The sequence below is a fragment of the Strix uralensis genome, chromosome 3 (assembly GCF_047716275.1).
Source record: "Strix uralensis isolate ZFMK-TIS-50842 chromosome 3, bStrUra1, whole genome shotgun sequence".
Taxonomy (NCBI): Eukaryota; Metazoa; Chordata; class Aves; order Strigiformes; family Strigidae; genus Strix; species Strix uralensis.
Window position 1 is genome coordinate 8,268,849 of NC_133974.1, and position 23,814 is coordinate 8,292,662.

Consider the following 23,814-nt stretch of genomic DNA (forward strand, 5'->3'; position numbering starts at 1 on the left):
ATTTTTTGGGTCGCACTGAAGTTCCAGTAGCAAAAATCAGAACAGAACAAGAAAGCAAAGGCCCCACGACCAAACATTTACTGCTGCATGAAGTTCCAACAGGCGAAGTCTGGGTCCGTTTTGACCTGCAGCTCTTTGATCAGAAAACACTCCTCTAAGAACACTTTTTTTAATTTATGAAGGACAACTGAAGCTGACAGACTGAACATTTTTTGTAAAAGATTCCCTGCCCCACGCTGGTTATTAAGAGTTCCTGCTGCTTCCATATTTCCTCTGAGTTACTGGTTGCGTTTAGTTCCTTGCAGCGTTCAAATTTGGTGTTGATCTATGCAAACACAAATGTTACTGTATATACAGTACTATAGCTCAGTGCCTTTTTATTATGTTGGAATATCTTGGTTTTGGATGCCAATGTTTCCATTTTCAGGGCCATAAAAAGTATTAAGTAGATGTGGCATCAAGATGTATGTATATTTTACCACTTAGTCTAACGTATAGACTGAGGAATGGTTTAAGCTCAGCACTAGAATCATTCCATTTGAAATCTGAAAAGTGATATCCACTGGAACCTTCCCATCTCAGGATGATAGTTGTAAAGATTAAATGCTGAAGAAGCCTTAGCACTGGAGAAGTCTCTGCTACATTGCATATTCTTTAAGAACCAAGTGTAGTTCTTTACTTGACTTAGTTCTGCACTGAAATCAGTAACTGCTACTTGATTTTTCTTTCTGCTTCAGTTTGATTCATCATTCTCTGCTGAGACAATGTGGTTGTGAAGAATAACTAGAAAAAAATATTTTAAATACTGTGACCCACAATAATGTGGAAAAATACTCTTCAGCTTTTGTTTTTTTTTTCCTAAATGTAAGTTATTTGTGTACATTTCCTTGGTCTTGCAGACCTCCATGTGAATCTTGAAGCTTTGACATTGCCAACATGTATATAGAGAGTAAAATATAAGTTTATTAATGTAATTTGTCTACAGATGTTTATTGATGCATAGTGATTTTTAAAAAGTATATTTTATTGTACAGGGGAATGTGAAATAATGAGAAAAACTTACAGGATTAAATTCAAGAAGAGTTTATTACAAGTTTAAAGGGTTTGCTCAGGGGGAACTGTCACCCCAACACAAATCTGGAAAATGAGACTGAAAGAACATTATTCTCTTGGCACCAAAATCAGGGATGGTAAAAAACCCAGAAGAGTTTGTTTATAAAGGATTTGATACGTTGTAACCATTTTACTGCCTCCTTAAACTGCTTTGTTGGAAAAAGCACAGCACGCAGTTCGGAGCAGCGCGTGCCCCGTTTCCCGTGGGTGCAGCGGTACCTCCTGATGTCTGACGGTGTCACACCCCACTGCCAGCTGTGTACCCTCCTGTCGCAGGGCTGAGCAAACCTCTGTTACTTTTAACAGTTTTCTGTGGTTCAGTATTTCTAATGCTAAATAAAACTAAATCTTGGCAACTCGCGAGAGATTGTGTCTGTACAGTGGGAGTTTCAAGCACAGAGAAAATTCTGTTTTGCGGCTTTGACACCGGCGCGGCTGCGCAGTCACACGAGCAGGGGGACGGGGATGGTGCTGGAACCAGAGAGAAGCTGAGCTGCAGGGCACTGACTCTCTGAGAAGGGCTAGACGTTTTGTACAAGAACACTTTCCACCTCCTCTCTCCTAATTATTTCCTGCCTTCTCAGAACAATCAGTATGTATGTTAAAGTCTGATTTACTGCTTGTACATTGCCACCAGGAGAAGGTCCTTTGAAACCTTGGTAGTGCCCTTAACATTATTTTGCAAATATTTTGCAAGACATTCGCTATGGGAGTTCTGATAAACGTTTGAACAAAGAAAACCAAATCATTTTTTCCCCATCAGTGCTTCCTAAGCTGCTCTGCTGTACACATCTGCCAACCACGCACATCGCCAGTGGCGGCTCCTCCTCCTCCTCATTCAAAGAGGGTTTGTTCTTAAATCTCAAGGTGACCTTTCAGCTTCATGCAAAATTGCAACAGCTGCAGCTAAAAATTTTGCGAGCTTTGCCATTCCCTCTGCCCACTGCTTCTTGTAACATGAAATGCAGCAGACTCACAGCTGTAGCTGCTGCCCCAGCGAGGGGTAACAGCCAGATCCTGCTCTGGGTAGAAGAGGGGCCTAGCAGCCACCTTCAACTTTTCTCACCAGTTCATCTCCTTTAATACAAAGACTCCATCACCCTATAAACCAGAGAACATCAGCACTGTCTTTGTAGGGCTGAGCCCAAGTTAAACCTCCTAAAATAGTAGGTTTTGGCCTGTAGAGCATTGGGGACTGGAGCTGGAAATAACAGGAGCAGCATCTCAAACATTTCTTTGGCTGCTGGGTTAACTACTTCAGAACCAGGTATTTAAGACAATGAGTTTACTGCAGTTTGCCAGCAGCCCGGGCCTGTCGTCACTTGCTTTGGCAGAAGATGTAACATATTTTGCAGGTGGGACTTTGTTGGCTGTGCTTGCTGCTGCAGTCAGCTGGAGGATGGGTGACAGCATCAGCTCTCACCATCCTTGTGGTGGCTGATGACTTTCTGCCTTTAAACAGAGGTAAAAACTCTTGCCAGTCCGTGCAGCACGAAGGCAGCTGTAGCCCCGCACAGCTTCCTGCACTAGCGCTTTTCCCTGCTGAGTCACTCCAGGAAATGTTTGTCTTTGTGACCAGTTTTCCTTCTAGAACGTGCCATTATCCCATAACTGCTCTAAACATGCGCTGGTACAAGGCATAAAACTCTAGGGCAGGGGCTGGGGGGAGAGAGTGGGTCAGGTTCAGGACATCAGGCTCCCAGTTCAGCTTTGATGTTTTTCTCACTGGGGAGCAGGAGTTCCCTTAAGTGTAGAACACAGAGCTTTCAAAAGGGGTGAATCGGAGCACTGGGACTTTAAAAAAACAACATAATTTAAAAAAAAAAAATAAAAAAAAAAAAAATCACCTTGCTGATGGCAAATGCTCCTCTATCAGGGCAGGCCAGCTGGGGCTCTCTAGTGTTCTCAGCTTAGGCAGCTGCGTCACTGCTCCAGATCAGTTCACCGTTAGCGAGCTCTACTGCATTTTGAGTCCAACCAGCCTCTACGCCAGAAAAAAACCTGTGAAGAAGCTTGGCTATAGGATGCAACTTTCTGGAGTGGTGGAGGTCCCTCAGTGTGAGTAACAGCCTCATGGCTGCAGGTAGGATGCAGACCCTACCTCAACGGTCAGGGGACACTGGTTGAGCAAACATGAGACAAGGCCAAGTGAGCTGGGACAGTTCAGCCTGGAAAAGAGAAGGCTCAGGGGGAACCTCCTCAGTGTCTACAAATACCTGAAGGGAGAGTGCAAAGAGGATGGAGCCAGGCTCTTCCCCGTAGTGCCCAGTGACAGGACCACGGGCACACACTGAAACACAGGAGAGTCCTTCTGAACATCAGGAAATACTCTTCTACTGTGAAGGTGACCCAGCACTGGCACAGATTACCCAGAGGGGTTGTGGAGTCTCCATCCTTGGAGATATTCAAAACCCATCTGGTCGTGGTCCCGGGCAACTGGCTCTAGGTCGCCCTGCTTGAGCAGGAGGGTTGGACAAGATGAGCCCCAGAGATCCCTTCCAACCTCAACCATACAAGTGTGACCTCACTCTGCTCCCAAAATCTAGAAACTAATAGCAAAAAAAACCCAAACCCAAAGCAAGTATGAACATTAAATACTTTCAGATCTTTCGCTAAAGCACCCAGGAGATACTCCATGGCTTGACCTGTAGGGCTGGCTGCCAGGCTGCATGCAGAAAACGCAGGAAACTCCCCACCAAATCCACTTTATTTCAAGGCTCAGCTTGGCCAGCAATGCTCTACTACATCCTGCTATCCACTCCATATCTGAAGGTTTTCCCTTCACCAACACTCCTTTCTCAGTAGATAGATACAATTAAACAATATTCACCATGAAACTGAAGTTTTAGCGAATACTCTGCTGCGCCTCATCCAGTGTAGCTGTTGCACTGCCTCTCAATAAACAACCTCTTGGTTTTGTGGGCCTCACTAGCAATGTAGGCATGTGGTATCTTCGGCCACTCAGCCGCGTCCATACGCTGCCGGCCCAAAGGAAGCAGCGGCAGTTCTGCTTTGCTGAGCTCGTTCAGCTCTCTGGTAGAGCACAGTCTTCCTGGCAGAAAAGTAACAAGTGTTTTGTGTGAGCATCTACTGTCACAAGCAAGGATGGTCCCCCCAATATGAAACACTTCCAAGGGATAACAGTTGTTTAAAATACCTGTCTCACACTGCTTGATAATGCCTGTCTCAATAAACTTTCTTTGAATGTCTTTTAACAGAGGATCCTGTAAAGTTGGTATTGAAACCTGTGACAGAGACAGTGATTTCACGCTTACGCACCAACACAAGCACTTTGTCAGAGAGTCTCAAAAGACCAAAGTCAGAAGCAAACGTCAAGGTACCGTTGGTTAGCAGGGAAGGAGCATCAACCTCATTTTTTATGAGTAAAATCATGAGGCACAGACCTGAGAAACGCTGAGCATCTCGGCTCCTCAGGCAGGCCGTAATGCATTCAACAACTCTGCCACTAAGCCAGAGCACAGATATGAGATCTGATCTCTGGGAGGCAGCTGATCTTGATGAACCCTGCGTGGCACTTTGCAGTGAGGTGTCAGCTCAGTCCCCACAGCTGCCGAGGGCTCAGACCATCCAGAAGGGATTTAAAGAATTGCAATTCATGGATTTGTGTCCGAGTCCTCCCTAACTCTTGTACTGGGTACCCAAGTCTTTGGTGCATTTGAGTGAGTTTCTGTAAAGATCATCTGAACTGTCAGATTATTTCCTTTTATAGAGCACACACCCAGCTTGCCTGGGAACTCACCAACCCCCGTTAGACAGGACACTTCCCGCACTGCCACAGTGAATTTGAGATGAGGAAAACAAACCTCCCCCACTGCCACTGCCTACTGTGCCTCCAAATCTGCCTTAGTCTGGATCCAAACCATGTTCCCGGTGGAAACCATTTTCAAATGCTCTTGGGCTTAAATGCTGGGACCCATCTTTGTTCAGTTAATAAAACTACAATGTGTTGCTCTACACCAGTTCCACAGCAGCACGTCAGTAACACACGCTGCCTCCTCTCTAACCATTAATTTCCTGCTGGTCAAAGGGTGCCTGTAAACCTCACAGCATAAATAACCATCACACCTTCCAGCAGTCTGTACTTGTCTTCAGGAAGAACGGATCGTACTCTGACGGGTCGTAAGCTTCCAAAGCCACACAGCCCTGCGGGAGAAGCAGACAGCAGGTCAGAAGCTCCTGGTGGTAAACCAGTGAGAGAGCAGCCAGCCCAGGTATTCCATGGCCAGGCATGGTACGAACACAGCACCAGAGGCGGTGGAGAGAAGGACTCCCAAATTTTCACACACTGCACCTCTGAATGAAGGTGACTGAAGTGTAACAGGAAAATTCCTCCATCCATTTTAATTTATCGTAGGCATAAATACATAATAAATTTATTTCAGGAAGCATCCAGAAATAATTACAGGCTAAAATGCTAATCACAGCTAGGGCAGTCAAGAAAATGGAAATTCCATTCACGGGAAAATGTTTTGACTGAGAAGGAAACATATTAGAAAGAAAAGAAAAGAAAAATAAAGAGGTGACTGAACCCCCACCACCGTAGCCCCAGGCAAGGTACTGGTCTGCAAGATGTGAGCTCCACGTCCAGGTCATGAGCATGCTTTTCTATCTATAGATAGGAGTAAAGACCTGAACCGTACCCAATGGTCCAGACCACAGCTCCACCTCAAGAACTCTGCCTGCAGCAAACTTCATAGTCTGCAGTTCCAGCTCCCCGTGACCAGAGTTAGCTGGGGAACAGCAAGTACCACCACTTGGCATTCACTATTGATGCCAAGACCAAAGAACACCAGGTGGAACAGGCTACTAAGAAGCTGAACAGAGACTGAGGTTGACACACCGATCAAGCTTGATGCCGCGAAAGGTGAATTACAACCATTTGTCTCCAAATTATAATGCATTGTTTACAGCCAGTAAGCCAGGACTTACCTAAATTGCATCAAAGAAGAGCTGTACAAAGGAGAAAGCAAAACATAGAAGTAAAAAAAAAAACAAAAACAGAGGCCACAAGTGATGCCCTAAGAATAGTAAGAACAGGGCAAGCATATAAAATACTCCTCCCTACTACTCTCAGTTATTCTTTCAAAACCTTGCAAATGAAGTTTTTCAGCTTTCTTGTGCAGATGATTCTCCAGGGGTCCCAGGAAGGAAGGGAGCATCCCATGGCCCTCTGGGTCACAGGCCTACACAGCCCACTTCTTTTTGGCCATCTGTGGATGTGATTTCAAGTTGAGAGTTGGAAAAACCATGTTTTAACGTGAACAGTTCAGGAGTGCTGCAAGACGAGTCTAACCCAAAATCCTGGCAACTCTGCAGAGAGCAAGCAGCAGCTGCACTGACTGTCTCCTCTTTCCTGGAAAGCTTTAAGCCCTAACATGCCTCAATTTGCAGAGTTTTAGTGCCACCCCTTGGTTTATTATTACATATCACCCCATTACAACGTGCTGAGACCTCAGTCGATTGTGGTAGGTGCTGCACAGCACACCCATGTTTGATCCCTTCATGGCAGTCGACATATTCTCACTCACACACCCCTTGGCAAACAGCAGAGCAACAGCCTGATCTTAAAAGCAAGTTGGAAGGGTCTGTTACTCTGCAGCACCTCAGCAGATAGCCTACGCTATCCTGGACTACCAGAAGCTGAGTTGTGGCTAACAGCAGCAACCCAGGCTGGGGAAGCTTCCTCCTCCTTGTGGGCTGTAGAGTGGCACTTCTGCCGAGGCTAGAAGAAAAGTAGAACTGTTGCCATCTTCATGCTCTGACCAACCATCTCACTATACATCTGCAGTCTGTGCCCCTGGGACTGGAAGTAAGGGGGAGGTGAGAATGGAGGTGAAAAGGAGGCAGATTTAAGGTGAAAAAACCCACGTACGAGCAGGTCACTAGAACAATGGAGAGTCAAGGAAGGGAGGTAAAGAATGAAGGCTCAGATGGCGTGAAAGAAGAGGCAGAAAAGTGAGCTGACAGAAGGACTGAGATGGAGGAACCTGGAAGGACAGTGAGGAGAGAGTGTTAGAGGGAAGGAGGAGAATGGAGGAAGAGGGGAGAAGACAGCTTTGGAAAGCAAAGGACAGTGGAGAACTTGGAGGAATCATCAGAAGTAACAAGGAGAGGGAGAGACAGCACTGGGGAGTCTGACAGAAGAAAGAGGGGCGAAACAGCGGGAGACTTGGGAATGGAGTAAAAGGGTTGACTGGAGACAAAGAGAACAAGAGGAGAGACTGGAGGAAGAACAGATATGGAAAGGGGTAACGGACTGGTGACAGAGACACAGGAAGGTGAGGAGGTCTGGGGAACAGGACAAGGAGAAGCCTAATAGCAGGGGAGAGAGCAAAAGAAAATGGACAAGAAGAATATCCCTGGATATTAGGAAGCATTTCTTTCCCGAAGGGGTTGTTGGGCATTGGAATGGGCTGCCCAGGGCAGTGGTAGAATCCCCATCCCTGGAGGGGTTTAAGAGTCGGGTTGACCCAGCGCTGGGGGATCTGGTGGAGTTGAGAATGGTCAGTGTGAGGTTAATTGTTGGACTGGAGGATCTTCAAGGTCTTTTCCAACCTAGGTGATTCTGTGAAGGGAGGGGGGGAAAATGCACAGCCAGAATTCAGTAGATCAACCAATCCACAGAATTGTCTTAAATTCTGCAAGATTTATCATCTGCTGCCACAAGTAAGGCAAATTTATGCAAATTAAGTGTCCTGTTACTCTGAAAGGTTGCAACCTGCTTTTCAGAAATGCTGATGATAGAGCCACCACAGAGCAGGGAGAAAAGGTGGAGGCTGATCACTGGTGCTGTGCCTGTTCAGGAAGAAGGACACACCCCAGTACACCAGCCACTGCGCTTTTGGAGGAGACCCAGCAAAGTCCTGACGTGACACAGAAACTTGCAAGATGGACTGATACAGACCCAGACACGGACAGCACACCCAACACGTCCTAAATCTCAGGACTTGAGTTCTTTGTCGTTATGTGCAGTTTAAATGCATGGGTCTTTCACATCAGATCTTTATAAAAGAGATCATCTGCTCTCATTAAAACAGCACAGCTCCCATGACATTTTCATTTCTGGATGGGAAGCTTGTTTACAGTCTCATAACTCCACTGTGCAGTGGTTCCACTGACAACAAAAGTCTGCTCTATATAAAATACTATTCTCTTTGTGGCAGATGATGGAACTGCTCTTACTGCTCTATATATCCATTCCTGAAATGGAGAAAATTGAGTCATGGAATCTCAACAGTGGTGTGAAATTCAGAGCAAAATGATCAAAACCAAGCAAAGATTTCCTTCAGTGACTGCAATTTTTATGAGTACTGAAGCACACTGAACTACAGAATCCACAAGCTGAGTCTATTCACCTGTATGCTGACTTAAGAAAATTGTTTGTCTCCCTGTTCCCACCTTTTTTTCTTTTATAAAGCTGGATCAGTAGCATCCAAGGCCGTGAAATGGTTTCCCTTGTGCTCTGCCAACATATTGCAGTACTGTTCTAGCTGAACTCCTGAGGCATGAGACTGCTGTCCGCTCCCTGGTCACACACTCAGCCTTTGGTTTCCGCTGACAGAGCTCAAGGTTCTCCCTCTAAAGGGTCTGGGTCACAGAGGGAAACCCACCACAATATGGTCTCTCACCATATTCAGACCCCAGCACACGCTCACTGCACTGAACAATGCTACTGTTCGTATCTGATGGTGAGCTTAAACAGCTGTAATGACATATGTCACCACTACAGAAGTCCTTGGGAAGAAAAATTACAGGTAGGGCATATCTGAACTCCAGGCTACTCAACAGAACAGCAAGTAACAGCTAAAACCCTGATCTTGTCCAGAACCCTCTGTATGCAACCCTCTACATGACAGAAATTTACTTCTTACTGATACCTTCTTTTTACAGTAGCTTAAATAGAGAGAGAGTTGTTCTTCTTTCCTTTTCCGTATTTCTTCGCTTGACTGCCTGTCCATTTTGTCCTCAATTTTCTGCAGCAGTGCCTCTGAAACATCCTCAAGCCATTTCTTGTACAGGATCTCCTTCTTTCTCAGCTTTAAGAAATCATTGTGTCTCAAATATCTGTCCACCTCCTAGGTAAGAAATGGAAAAATAAACGATACAACCTATTGGCCAACCACGTTAAAGATTCCACAGGTGAAGCTACGCAGCCTGGCTGACCTGATCTGGCTGGTCTCTGCCGCAAGGGCCCTGTTTTCCAGCCCTTCTTTCTGCTCCTCCCTCTCTCCACTTCCCACCACTTGTTTCCAAGGTCTCCCTTGCACGAGCTGTGGCATTCAGACTCTAATTTTTTAATCTGTAGTGCAAGACTGGCAGAAAATCATCCACTTTCTCTCACCAGGTTAGTGAGCCGAAATCACTTCAGAGTGGGGGTCTGATAAGCACCAGGCTGTGCAAGACAGGCAGCAGGAGAAGGACCTTCCCCCTGCATCCCCCTGCAGCGCTGGCAATCTGCTAGATCAGACCAGCCCTCCTGCCCTTTATCCACAGGCCCACAGTCACCACCTAATCACACCCACAGAACAAAGTGAGCTGCAAACAGGCAGGTAAATCACTGAAGACGGATGATTCCTAAGCTCATATTTAGGGTTACCACTTCAGTCCTATCCCAAGGAGACTGGGGAGGCCAGAAACTTGTACTCCTAAATTTAGTTTTTCAAGAATACAGACAACTGACATTTTCTCATGAGTCACTGACGGAGAAAAAAAAAACATTGACATGCAGGAAAGCACAGAGCAAATGAGAGAAGAGATACCACTTCTTACCCTCACAAAATAATTTTCTCTGTCCAAGATGCACTGAGCAGAAGCAATGATGTCTTGACTTACATCAGGTGCTGCCTAACAAAACATCAAAAAGCCACATGAAGTAAAAGCAGGACTTAGAGTAGGAGTTGGAATTACCTTTGAATTCAAAATAATTACTTGTGTTGTAATTAAAGGCACGTTATACCATAACCCAGCTCGCAGAATAGCACAGGCAGACAGACCCTTGTGACACCTCCTCTGAGTACTTAGGTTAAATGTAGCAACGGGAGAGTGTTGGAAGAACTGGAACGTACATGTTCAGTGGGACCAGACCATACACCTCCTTGGCTGCTCCTCACTGCACCTGCACCACGGCTTGCTGCTTGCCACTGCTGCTCACATGTGCCCGATGAAGGTAGCAAGAGGCATCATTTTGCATCTTCATTTTCAAACAGAGACAGCCATACAACACAAATAGCAATCAAATAAATCTGATGAGGTATTATGTCAAGGAACTCATAAAAATATAGAAGGAAAAAAATAGAGGAAAACAGTGAAGTGTAAGAGGAAAGATAGTGAGAAAAACCTTTCCAAAGCAGGAAACTGCCTCGCTGGTGCCTCTGCTCATGAATTTGTCTGCATTTTAAATCTCAGTTACTTTTGTGACATCAGCCAAGTTCTCCACCAGCATCATCCTCATCTTACTCTTCCTGAAGATCAGAATAGGGAGAAACTGTTCCCTGCATCATGAATATGAGGACACTAAAACATGATTTAAAAACAACAGCACCTGCAATTCACTGCTGTTGTCAATTTGATTTTTAAACAGGTAATTCCTTGTAACATGGTTTATTGGCTGCAACTCCTGCACTCTGGCCAAAGAGCACAAGCAATACAGGCTGAATACATCTATCATTGGGGGATGGAGTCTCTCCAGCCAAGACTAGAGCACACACACAATGGGGCTATCTCCCCTATGATCAGGCAGCACCAATTCTGTGGGTTAACGAGAAAGATCTTGTCTTCATGAGTCAATCAGCAGCTTTTATAAGCAACAAGTTCATGAAGAATTTTAGTTTCACAGCAAAATTTATCATGAAGAATCCACTATAAAAAAAAATTACCAGCTTTTGAGCATTACGCCAAAAATTCAGGAAGTTGCAATGCAGGAAACTAAAATACAACCTGTTTTAGACAGACTATCTCGGTGAAACTAAAACAAATTTACAATCTGTTCTGCTTTCTGGGATTAACCCTCAGTTCAGACACTGATAGGAACTTGCTTCACTTGCTCCAGCTTAGCCGAAGAGAACAGGCAGGCAACTGCTTAACAAATGACCGCGTTGGCTGCTTTGCTGCATGTGACATGCTCACAGCCTGTCCCAGCTGAGAAATAAGACTCAGTTTACTGTGTCGTATGACTGCCATCACTTTCAAGTTTGCACTTCACATGAGTAGCACAGATGCTATTACCAGCTTAGGTATCACTAAAAGTTTAAAATCAGTTTCAGCACATCCATAGTAAATATTTCTAGCAACGCAAGTTAATCCTGGTGTGACCCGGTTTTACTTAGACCTAAGCCAGAGGCAGGGCTGAAATATTCACGTTTCATCTGTTTGACCTGCTGCCTGCCTCCCGTGGTTTCCATAGGTGAATTCAGAGTCATCCCTGCTGTGACTTCCTTGTACCATTTAAAAACTGAGCTACAGCCATCGCATTTTTGCACAAGCCTACCGTGCCGGTGGCAGCGCAAGAGTCAAGGAATGCATCCGACACACAGAATGGAAAATTAGCCTGCTACTCCCTGTGCTTAATATTAATTTTTGATCCCAATAAACAGCATAGTTTCCAGTCATGTCTGCCTTGACCTTGTTGACCAGCCCCACACTCCAACAGGCTTCTTATCCTGAGATGAGCAGGACATCAAACATCAGAGCAAGCAGGGAGGAGATAAGCAGCATTAAAAAAAAAAAACAAACAACAAAACAAAACAAATGAGAAAGGAGAAATCTAAATTTCTGGCATGTAAGACCCTTTCATCCTACTGGTTGAAATAACCAGCATGTTGCATTACACTTGACAGATCTACTTCACATAATCACAGAACTTTCTACATCTAGTACCTTAAGAGCACCAGGGAGACATGGCCCCCTCTCCAGCTGAGAGGAACCACTAGCAGAACGTACTCAGAACACACACTGGTGAACAGGTGAAAAGTTCTCCTTCACGATGATACATGTCTGAAGAATCCTTATAGAACCAAAGGAATTAGGTCTCTGTCAACTGAAGGAGTTAGGTCTCTTCTCCCTGGAGAAGAGAAGGCTCAGGGGGAACCTTATCACAGTATGCCACTACTGAAAGGATGGCTACAAAGAGGTTCTTTCTTCACAGGGAGCCATGGAGAAGACAAGGGGCAACAGGTATAAGTTCCATTGGGAGAGGTTTCAGCTCAGTGTAACAAAGAATTTTTTTACAGTGAGATCAATCATTCACTGAAACAACCTCCACAGGGCTGTCGTGGAGTCCCCAACACCAGAGGTTTTCAAGATGCGATTGGACAGGGTGCTAGATAACCTCATCCAGTGCCCCTTTCCCACGAAAGGTTGGACCAGATGATCTTTCGAGGTCCCTTCCAGCCTGGGCTGTTCTGTGAGTCCACGATTCTAACTAGTCACAAGCTTTTTTAAAGGTTTTATGGGAAACTTTTCCACACACCAAAATGCATGGAACTCAATCAAGCTGCCTCAAAAGGATGCAAGGGTTCAATAAAACCCCTTGGATTGCTATTTCCAGAGTTCTTTGTTCCCCTTCCCAATGACAAATATATCTCAGATTTTACAGGACTTTGCAAATAAGCATTTTTCATTCCTCCCTTCATACCTTCCATTCCATTTCACTTCTCCACTCATACCTTCACATAACAGAAGCCCTTCTGTGTTAGCCAATCTTTGGTATTATTTTTCTCCCCAAAGTGTCTACTGCAGTCAAAAGTATTTGGTGCACCACTCTTGGCTGGTGCTCAAGAGAACATCTGGATAAATGTAAAAAAAGGAAGAGGCCTGTATAAAAAGCCAACCTGCTTTACATAGATCAGGTTCTCATCTAGGTTCCACAATCAAGCTACAAACTGGGATAGAATGGTAAGAAGTTCACCTAACATCTTCACACCGTGCTGCCTTGCAAACCTCATTATTTCTGTGCAGGAAGTACAACAAAACATCATTGTAGCAGCTCCCAGGAATACTCCAGGATAGGAGCTGGAGAACATTTCACACAGATGAAACAGAAACAACAGAGATTGGGATATCCCAATTTAAAGCCATGATTTTAATGATTTGGGCACTCTGCTTTGAAGATATATATATATAGGTCCAATTCTACCCACTCACAGTTTAAGCACCTATTGTAATATCAGACTGCCTCTTACTGAGTCAGCAGCCTACTCATGCAGATGTAGACAGGCTGTGATACAATTTCTGAATGTACTAACGCTGCTGACCAGCATTAACTTCTGGGATTCCTCTAGAAGAGTCATGCAAGACTTGAACACTAGACAGACTCTGACAAGTTAACAAGAACAGAGCGCACACATCTTCCTGTAATACGCATTTCTGAGCATGCCTAGGAGGGACAGACTAAATCACAAATTTCCTGCTCAGGAGAACTCAGAAATTAATTCAGGCACGTGCCCGGGACTGCAGTCCTGGAGCGCAGACAGACCAACCAGATCGCTGTCCAGAACTTTGGTGGTATTAGGTAGCCAGTTCCAAGACAGAAGCTCAATTACACCCAAATATTCTGGGATCCCAGTTACAGATACTGATTTCATGTGTCCTGAAATCTGGTTCTTCACAGTAGAATCTACAACTGAATGAATGTTGAGAGTCACTCACCTGCCAAGGCCTTTGGTGACTGTGTTCTCTCACAGGTCTTGGACGTGTAAATCTTAGTAGCCAGGGAGTCTCTGAGCTATTTGCACTATGCATTGTTGGACTAGCCTGGGAGAAACATTAAAATATTCAAAAACATATTAGGCTATTGTATAAACAGCAAAAACCTAGTTTTCTTACCATTCCCACCAAACAATGAAACAAATCTCTAAAGGAATTCTAACTGCTGATACCAGCAGCACTTTCCTATCACAGTTAAGTTAAACAGAGAGATGAAGTATCAGGTTTATAGTCAGATACTCCCTCTGATAGTAACTGTCTGTCCTCATCTCCATGAGCAATGGATAGTACACTGTGTTTCAAAGAACAAAGTTATTCACAAATTATTCCAGAACGCTTGTCAGCTTTGAAAACATTCCACCTCCTAAGTACTTCTTCTTTCCTTTGTGTCTTTTTCAATTACATAAAAGTCACTCTCAAATAACTGCTACATTCCACCATAGGGATGGTTGCATTTTAGTGGGTTTGAAAGTTAATTCTACCAGACGAGGCTTATGCTGAAGCACTAACTCTGAGCTCCAGCCAGAAAATTCCATCTCCTCTATTGTACATGCACCAGTATATTTGTATCGATTTATAACAGACAGTAGAACCACAGAGGCAAAATGCCCTTTACAGGAACCTCCATTTAAACCTCTATTTATTTCAGATTCTGAAGGCACACTGCTTCCAGGAAACGATGTATTCACAAAATTCCTTAGGTAAAGAGTAGTCCAAACGAAAAGCTTACTTCTGCAGAGATACTGACCTCCACACTCTTCAGCCACATCTTTCAGCTATGAAAAAAAAAATCTGTTCTTCAATTTTTTGTGGCAACATCTAGCTAAATGAATCTACAAAGACTCTCTGAACCAGGTATTCATACAAGAAAACAACATTCTTTTGTACAAGACAACATTTAAGAGTTTACTCTGTCCAACCCAGCACTTCAGTTATACTGTCTGATTCCCAGCTGACGTCTCTGGACTGCAGATTCAAATCTCTTACCATTTGTTCAAGGTGAAGTCTTTAATCTGCATCTTTCTTTGTTTCATTTCATATTCCCTGCTCTGATGCACTGACAGATGCATCTGCCTAGATATTCCTGCCTCCTCACAGAAATGTTTTCCTGTCTTTTCTGACTGAAAGAGTCAGAAACCACAGGAAAGCACATGTTGGAAGGGGCCTCTTAAGGTCATCTGGTCCCACTGCCTGCCTGAAGAACAGCCAACCTCATAGACAAGACTGCTCAGCACCTCATCCAGTCAAGTTCTGAAAATTTCCTTCCTTGAATTTGCAAGCTCACGTCCTTCACTCCACCTGCTTCTATAAAAGAAAAATCCTCACTCCTGCCATGTAATCCAGGACAAACCAAAGCAAGGAAAAAAGCCAATGTAATACACATGGTATGAAAGACTTTCCTTCCCTCCTGCGTAACACTGTGAGACTTCTATTCTTTCATGAGACACAAGGAAAACTAAAAGATTCACAGTGGAATAGGTCACAACATTGCAATCTTCTACTGTATTTTTTTCAGCCCCTATAAGACAGCTTCCAAAACCAGAAATACATACCAGCCTTAGCAGTGTGGCAGGCTAGCAGGCACTTCCTGTAACATGATTTCCTGCCTGCTCTGTACAGAGGAGACAAAAGATGCAGCGTAAAATAGCGGCTTACAATTAGGACACTACTACCTGATTTGGAAAGCAGGTACCCTGCCTTTCTCCATCTGGAAATGAAGATTTTTTTTGTGTACGTGTGCCCCGTGGTTTCTGCAGCGTTGTGCTTGCCATGGAGGCTGGTATTCCCTGTGAGAAGCTCTCTGCTCTGAAAACGATTTCCCCTTTTTCCAGACAGCCCAAGACAGTCTACTAAGCTCCAGGGAATGCTGTGAAGCATATCCGACCTCGTGCTCTCTGAGGAGCAGGGGAAGGATTCTCACTGGTTATTCTTCATCCTGCAATTACTGATTAGAGGAGGCTGTGCACTATATTACTGACATGGATAAAGAACAGCAAGTGCACCCTGATTAGCAGTGAACTAATTTCTGATATAAACAGGCAAACAGTGAGGACTGAAAAACATCCAGATACTGGAGGTGCTACAAACTTGGCATTTCAACACACTTTCCTATGAGCAATATATCCTACCTAGCTGCAGCAGTGCCACGAGGTTGCGCTTCAGGCCATCTTTTGCAGATTTCCTTCCACTCAAAGCAGTTTTGTTCGTCTGAGATACAGATGCTGTAAATCCCTGGTCAAGATTAAGATTAGGAAAATACGTATTTTTATAGATTCTAAGTTTACAAAAAACAAACACCCCCACTAGCCTCCTTTCCATGTGTTTTCAGTAACTAGTACTAAGACTCCATCTGTCTTAAAAAGAAAGACTGAGCTTTTCTGTGAGCACAAAGCAAAGGAGATGTTTGCTCTTATCACAGAGGATTGGGACCCCAGGAGAGACAAAACAGAGCAAACATAGAAAATCTGCCTGCTGCAGCAATCTGCCTTAAAGAAATCACATGTGGTAAAGTCTCTAGCTGCAGATTTTTTCCCCCAATATTAATAACTAAAGCTGCCACTGAATCTTAATCCTTTCTCCTTCTGTTTTGTTTGGCTCTTGCTATGCGATGCCAACTCTCTGTGGCTGGGAAAGGCAGGCCCACTTACATGAGACACCATTTGTTTTGCAGGTCTTAAAACTAAAAGTTTAATCATGTGTTGGGACAGAAACACAGTGAAGGATTTCCAAAGTCTGAGCAGATATAACAAGATTTGAAGTTAATCTAACAGCTGTGTGCGCAAATGCTAAACCCCATGAGCCGGCTGGCTGTTCTGTATTAGGACGTTATGAGCAAACCTGAGACTAACCTGCCTAAAATTGCTTGCTAGATATACCTGCATCCTACTTTGCTGTCAGCAGTATAGATTTATATCAGCAATTTTTTTTAAAGACAGGTTTCTCTTGCTTCGCAATTCTTGTTCAGTAAAGCAGAATGTTCTCCCCCAAACACCCATCTGCTAAAATTCACAGTCTCTGCCCAAACACGAGTCTTTACAGCAGCTTTGAGAAGACAGATTTTTCATGTTTTCTGTGACAAAAAGTATCCTCACACATGCCTCAGTCCTCTCAAAAGCCCCTTTCTGACAAAAGCCTTCACATATCACCGTCTCCTCAGCATACAGGGATGCCACGCTTTGCAAGCACAGCTGGCTGCTTTTACTGGTGGCTTGGTCCCCTCCGATTCCCTCAGGTGCAAAGACAGAGCACGAGGAGAGAACCAGCCTCTCGGACAAACAGGGCAGCTCTATGAACAGAACCTAACGGGTTGTGCATGCTAAGCTAACAGATAACGGGGACGCGTCCAGAGGGCTCACAGGCCTGGCCCCTCCCTCCACCTCAGAGGCAGCTATAGGGGCAACACCGGTGAGAGGAAAAGGCTGGGCGCCCTCAGAGCCGCAGGGGCTCAGCCTGCCCCGCAGCCTGCCCAGCCCTGAGGCGGGCCCCACAGGCCCGAGGGCAGGCGGGGGGCAGGCAGCAGAACCCCGCGCTCCCCCCGCCGCCACACCCCCGTACCGAGGTCCCCTCACCGGCTCCAGCGAGGCTCCGGGAGGCCACAGGGGAGGCGGGAAGTATCTGCGGTGAGAGCCACCGCCGCGCCAAATGACAAAGCCCAACTGTGGGCAACACGGCGGCGGCCCTCCGACAGCTTCTCACACCGCCCCTTCGTGCCCTTCCGCCGGAGGAAATAGTCACTCCTCCCTCACCCCCAGCCTCTCGGGAAGAGGAAGGGCCACCCGTGGGGACAGCGATCTGGCTCCCCAGCTGCAGGGCCAGCACCCACTGGCGGCCGCCCCGGGCAGAGGCGAGGCGAGGCGCGACGGGGCAGAGGCACGGCGGATCCCTCCGCGCCAGGCCGCCCAGCGTCCGTCGCTGCCATGGCAACCCGAACCTGGGCACCCTCCCCCGGACCCGGCCGTCGTGGGTAGATCTTCCCACCAATCAGAAAGGCTGCGCCTGGGTGAGCATTACTTCTGCTGAAACTCTGAATTCCATAAGGAGGAAGACCTGGTTTCAAATATAAAAGGGAAGGGGAATGAACATTTATACATCTATTTCTTTTTACAGAAGAGAAGGAAAATGAACCAGCTGCAGGCTTTGCTAAATGACAGTCTTACCAGAACAAAGCATGTGGAAAACGCAGCTATCATCGACATAATGGAAAGACAAGTCTGTGCATCAACCTTTGGCTTTAATGTAAGAGATCAAATAGTGTCCTAGGAAGTGACAGCAGAGGTAGAAACTCCAGGAATCTAGAGCACAAAGTAGCGATGGTGGCAGGGAGCACAGCGCTCTACTAAATACACTTGCTTCTTTCAACCTCAGAGACCGAGTTACAGGGGTACAGCCTAGCTGCTGCACTGAGAGGCTGACTTGTGAGGATGATTGCTAATTTCACATCTGTGATCTTTGGAAGGAAGATGCCATTTAACTGGCATTTTCAAGGGGTCCTTTTTAACCACTTTGTGCTCAATGATTCTACCAGTAAAGCAAGATGTATGTACGTGCATTCTCTGGCAGTGAGATCTGCTGGTGTGGAGTGACCCGTGCCCACACTATAACCCCAAGCAGAGTGGCTGTACCAGGGTGCCTATGGGGAGCAGTCCTGGGCCATTCTAATTTTGCAAATTGTGCCTCAGAATTGTTTGGGAAAGTGCTTGCTGGCCCAGGCCAAAACTCTACCTGTGCTGTTCTGACAGTACTGAGAACTCCTCCCTGGCACCTTAAATTTGCTGGTATAGATGTAGCTTATCTGTTTTCATTGTCCATCAGATGACAAACTGCAGAATAACAGCACTTCTGGTCATATTATACGGCAAAACTAATACGCACTCCCTGACACAATCCGTGGACTCTCTGGGAGTTCAAAAATGCTCCCCACACCACAGTCGTCCTAATGTCGCTGGAAGGTACCATATCCTCTCCTAATCCCCATGATACCAGCTCACAAACGCTTCCAGGCAGTTTTTCCAGGGGTACCTATTGCTACCCTTGGCATGCTCAGAAGAATGTGTTCAGAAGATGAAGCTCTTGTTAAGATAGCCCCATCCCTGGGGACAGATTCTCAGCAGAGGAAGTCATCAGGTAATAGTGACATTGTCTTTTATATGTAAATGATCTTTAATATAAAGCACAGCTTTTAGAGATGCCAGCCTGGAGGCTCTTCAGCAAGGCAGATTACATGCTGAGGTCCAGAGTAAAGTCCTCAGCTGGTGTAAATTATCACCAGCTCCACTGACTTGAAAGAATTCCAGACCAGAAGGGATCATTGGATCATCTCAGCCAACCAGCTGAATACAAATCTGCCAAACCAGTGACCCAATTACACATGCACTGAGCCCAAGAGCTCACTGACATGAATAGATTTGTGACCTGTGTAGACTGCTCCACTGAGGTGTGATGATCTGGTCTGGACTTGCTAAAAGTTGTACTTCCCCGTTGAAGACTAAGAATATTTGAAATTGGCATCCTTTGGTGGGCTCTGCTGAAGCTCAGGGAAGGCTGCATCCTACCTATATTGCCTTTCACAGAAGCATCTGGTCGTCACAGGGTGCGCTGGCTACCTAGGGAAGTGTCACTGAGTAATGGGACTACACAGATAGTAATCACAGACTAAGCAGATTGTTTCAAATGAGGCGTTGAAAATATAGTGGACTGTACAGAAACTTGGTCTAGTTTCAAATCCAGGCAGATTGTTTTTTCTTTATTTTACATAATAATTTTAAGTGAACTATCAAGGACAGTGGGAGGGTGGAAAGCTGTTCATTATTGCAAAGAGGTGCATTTTTGGTCCATAACACTGTGTTTTGTTAACATAGGTACCACCAGAGAACGCTTTAATCCTTATCTATGCTTTCTACAAGAACTTATTACAAGTTAGAAGGGGAAGACTACCTCAAGGAGAAGTACTATAAATGTGTCCGTGGGATGAGCATTCCATCTATGTTCAAAATGTACGTTGACAGGAGCTGTGGCCGTCCTGAGAAATCTGGAGACTTCTTACTTCCTTCCCTCCCTGCCTGGTTGCGTGAATACCGTAACACAAGCAGAAAACCTTCACATGCTTTTCTTTCTTTCTTTCTTTCTTTCTTTCTTTCTTTCTTTCTTTCTTTCTTTCTTTCTTTCTTTCTTTCTTTCTTTCTCTCTTTCTCTCTTTCTCTCTTTCTCTCTTTCTCTCTTTCTCTCTTTCTCTCTTTCTCTCTTTCTCTCTTTCTTTCTTTCTCTCTTTCTCTCTTTCTCTCTTTCTCTCTTTCTCTCTTTCTCTCTTTCTCTCTTTCTTTCTCTCTTTCTTTCTCTTTCTTTCTTTCTTTCCTTCCTTCCTTCCTTCCTTCCTTCTTTCCTTCTTTCTTTCCTTCTTTCCTTCTTTCTTTCATTCTTTCCTTCTCTCCATATCACCTTCCCAGCAGGTGTGGAATGAAATTGGTGCAGAATACAAAAAAGTGTTGGGTGTACAATAGAAGTTTAACTTTCCCTAACACCAGCTGCAGGGCTTGTCATGTTCTCCGTTCAATCAGTTCATTCCTCTGAGCTGAGAAAAAACTATCACTTCATTTTTTTGCTGGGTTGGTTTCTTGCCTTATTAATTAATTAATCAGGTAGTAGGAGAAGGTAGCAGGAGCAGGTAGCTGGGTGGGGGGAGAGGACAGACATGGGTGAGCAGGACCTTGTTTGACAGCTTACTTGCCTTGTGGGACTCTGGCCTCAGTAATTCACCTATGAAATTCAGAAACAGAGAGAGAGGACACAGCTGCATGCAGCCATGCTCAGGATGGCAGAATTTTGTTACTACTGCCAAGTCACACAATCTGAAGTAAATGCATCCAACTGATTGTTACTGGGGTCTTCTTAATTCTTCCCCTCCCCAGTAAATCCATCCTGAGCTAAGCAACTCACAGAACAGGCTGATCAGCTTTTAAATTTGGATCCTGTTTCAGAAAAATGCAGTACTTGCAATGTCTTTTTCCATTCCTTATTACAAATGAGTGAGGCAGAGTTTGGGAGGCAGGGTTCATAAAACACTGGGCAAGCTATCATGTTTTATTTGCATTTATCAATGCTTTTGCATGTGACGCTGAGCACTAGGATAACACCTCTTCAAAATGCTGTGCAATAATATATTAATCAATGGAAGTGAGAATAGGCAATATAATAAAGCATTTGACTGACTTGCTTTAATAGTCAGCAGTCTTCAGAACATGCACTGTCACTGTCTGCATCCTGGCTTAGACTTTGAGACAGTATTTGCCTTTTCTTCCCAAAGAAAACAGGTAGATTGGCGAAGAAAATGCCTGTAATTGGCCCAAATTGTAAGGCAATATGTATACCTCTATTTTTTCAGAACCTTGTAACTTTATACCAATTTTCCATCTTATCTAGGCAGATGGAGGCTTAATAGTTGTGAAGACAAAGGCTTTCATCTTGGTTGCTACTTACAGAGTGGGCATGTATCCCAGTGTGTGTATGGAAGCTGTGGAGACACTAGGTAAGAGAAATGCCTGTATCTGTGTGCCTGCCTGCTGGCATCTCATTGATTAGTTCCACCTTGCAAACACCTTCAGAAATTAATCTGATGAACTACCAAATCCTGAAAACCTGTGAAACTGAATACAGACATGGGTTATTGCTCCACGGCTAAACCCTCTCCTGACATCTTATCCCACTGTGCTAGGTACACATGCGCCAAAGCTCTATGGGTGTGAACAGGCTGCAGAACTCTCTCTTTCCTTGGCTGTTCTGGCACGCATTTTCTATTAGTTACCCTTTCACAAAATGGGACCTGACAGTCACATTTTCTTGACCTCATATGCCTAATACTGAGGTCTTAAGCAAACTTTTGTAGAGCATCAGCTTTGATACTCTCTTTTACAGTCCACTTCTTCAATGACACATGAACTCTCTAAGAGTTTCAGACTTTCTCTAGAAAGCCTAATCTCTAGAAAAAAGCTGGAGTCTCTTTTCCTACATGTGGATCTTGAGACATGTGAAGCCAGTTTCCTTGTCTCACAGTAACAAAGGTGTGTCTTCTCTATCAAAAGTGCCCATTTCCTTCCCTCTCCTGCTCAGGTTTTGTTTGTGTGAGTCCTCTTAAATTCCTCTCTCTTGGGCTCAGTGTTTTAAAGACTTAGTGATAACATCTCTTTGTTCCCCATTAGGGAATATTGCAAAACCCAGCCCTTTGCAGACCAGCTGCAGAATCCTGATTTCCCTTTGTGTGAGGTCCTGGCGAGGATTAGCCACTCTTCATTGTCCTTGGTCCAGGAGATAAATAACAGTTACACATCTTATTGACATAATATATGGCTGACTCCATATCAAGGATACAATCATTTTATTGCATCATCCAAATGGATAAAACACACAAGAGGAGATTCCCAGAATAGCCTTGATTTTCATGGGGTAATTCTAAGGAATTTCAAGGGTATTTCTAAGGAATATTTTGTAGAGCAGTAAGAATCAGTCTATGGATATGCCCATCTCCTTTGACTGAAAATGAAGGAAATTGTAGACCCACTGTGCTCTTAGCTTTTGTTCCTTATTTAGATGCCTAAAAGTAAGTGGAATGCAATTTGTGTTTTAGGGCATAAACTGTTTCAGCCGGAATGAGCTATAAGACTCTCAGTAACAAATTTTTCATCAGACCTTTTTCAAAAGGCTTCTACAATTCAAAGAACTAGCTTAAGGACAGGATTTTTAGAGGCTATAAAGCAGGTTTTAAAACAAACTTGCCTGCTGGACCCTCAGAAGCCTGGTTCTTGGCTGGTGGGTCTGTGCTTGGTGCCAGGCTGGCAGCGACTGGCCTCCACTGCAGCCTCTCCAGTTCACACTTCACTTTGTTTAACCAAAACGCATCTGACTCCAGACAGACCAGGAGAAGAGGGAAGTGGATTGCCTGTGTTTTTTGGATCTTTCCTATGTTCATTCAGCCTCAGCTACCAGAGCAACCTCAGGCTGCTTTATGTTATGTTCTGCTTTCTATTGTTCTTGGCCATTGTTTTTGTCAGCGTCTCATAGCAGGTTGAGCACAAAACCACTATACCAGCACTGCACTGCCTAGAGAGCCTTGACCTTCTTGTGCTCCAGACATGATTCTGCCTCATCCCTGTCATATTTAGCAGCTGTGATGGATCCGTTAGAGATTAATTAGGTATAGGTCTTTGTCACCGACATGTATGGCCAGCACATTAACTTCAAATTATATGAATTTTGGGGGACATTTATATGCTGGGTTATGAACTGAGGAACAGAGAGATTTCCCATCCTGGTAACATTTGGCATAAGGTAAGGACAAACAGCTTCAAGCAGTAACCTCAAGGACGTCCACTGGATTAAGTCTACTGAGAGCATCAATAGGAGTTTTTAATCACTGGGTCAGAATGGGTATGAATTACTACCAAATCAGAATGGTCCTTCCAGGTATGGAGTGTTTTCAAAGGACTGTTTCCATCTAGAGTGGCATTAATGAGACTCACTTAATCTAAGAACTGGGCCTTATATTTTAAGCTAACTTCAGACTAGCTCTGTCCTAGTCATTTTCTCCAGTACTACAAGTAGAACTCATGCAGATCCAAAAGGTGTCATTGTGTTATTTATATTTAGCCCCACATCTGTTCAGCTGGCTCAGTAATACATTCAGGAGCCATATCACAGTTGATTCTAGCTTCTTTGCTGCCATGGGAGGAAGGCAGAAAGAGTAAAGTTGGGAGACTGCAAAAAATGCTAATACTTGCAAAATCCTCTAACAGTTTGCACACAAGTTATTTGGTCTTGCAGATAGTCACATTGTCCATAACTGGCCACTGTTCCTGAGTAAAGTCTAAGATCTAAGTGTTACCAGGGCCAGATCTGCAGTGGTTTTGACAATGTGTACTTTCTGGGTTTATGCTTGCTGTTCTGGATAATTTCTTTGTAAAAAAGAAAACAAAGTAGCTTTGCTTCAAA

The 23,814-nt window shown here is 44.6% G+C and overlaps 3 protein-coding genes across 14 annotated transcripts in view; 2 read left to right on the top strand and 1 right to left on the bottom strand.

The window, feature by feature from the left end:
• The window catches only part of ITSN2 (intersectin 2), an 86,359-nt gene extending 85,099 nt beyond the window's left edge, over window positions 1-1,260 (top strand). For all 6 annotated transcript variants that reach the window (XM_074861446.1, XM_074861449.1, XM_074861450.1 and 3 more), the window contains one exon: window positions 1-1,260. In XM_074861446.1, coding sequence (XP_074717547.1) covers window positions 1-158 — 158 coding nt within the window. In that variant the 3' untranslated portion in view covers window positions 159-1,260.
• Window positions 1,068-23,814, bottom strand: part of FAM228B (family with sequence similarity 228 member B) — a 25,329-nt gene continuing 2,582 nt past the window's right edge. Inside the window, exons 1-8 of one of the 7 annotated variants that reach the window (XM_074861460.1) lie at window positions 17,406-17,525; window positions 15,966-16,068; window positions 13,780-13,884; window positions 9,904-9,978; window positions 9,012-9,209; window positions 5,200-5,277; window positions 4,271-4,358; window positions 1,068-4,165 (exon numbers count right to left, since the gene is read on the bottom strand). In XM_074861460.1, coding sequence (XP_074717561.1) covers window positions 3,981-4,165; window positions 4,271-4,358; window positions 5,200-5,277; window positions 9,012-9,209; window positions 9,904-9,978; window positions 13,780-13,872 — 717 coding nt within the window. In that variant the 5' untranslated portion in view covers window positions 13,873-13,884; window positions 15,966-16,068; window positions 17,406-17,525 and the 3' untranslated portion in view covers window positions 1,068-3,980. Of the gene's footprint in view, window positions 4,359-5,199; window positions 5,278-9,011; window positions 9,210-9,903; window positions 9,979-13,779; window positions 13,885-15,389; window positions 15,449-15,965; window positions 16,069-17,391; window positions 17,526-17,814; window positions 17,843-23,814 lie in introns of those variants that run through there. The other 6 variants (XM_074861457.1, XM_074861458.1, XM_074861455.1 and 3 more) reach the window with 6 other exon arrangements.
• The window catches only part of PFN4 (profilin family member 4), a 6,496-nt gene continuing 637 nt past the window's right edge, over window positions 17,956-23,814 (top strand). Inside the window, 5 exon segments of the mRNA XM_074863505.1 lie at window positions 17,956-18,072; window positions 19,695-19,765; window positions 19,767-19,798; window positions 19,801-19,829; window positions 21,253-21,358. Coding sequence (XP_074719606.1) covers window positions 17,956-18,072; window positions 19,695-19,765; window positions 19,767-19,798; window positions 19,801-19,829; window positions 21,253-21,358 — 355 coding nt within the window.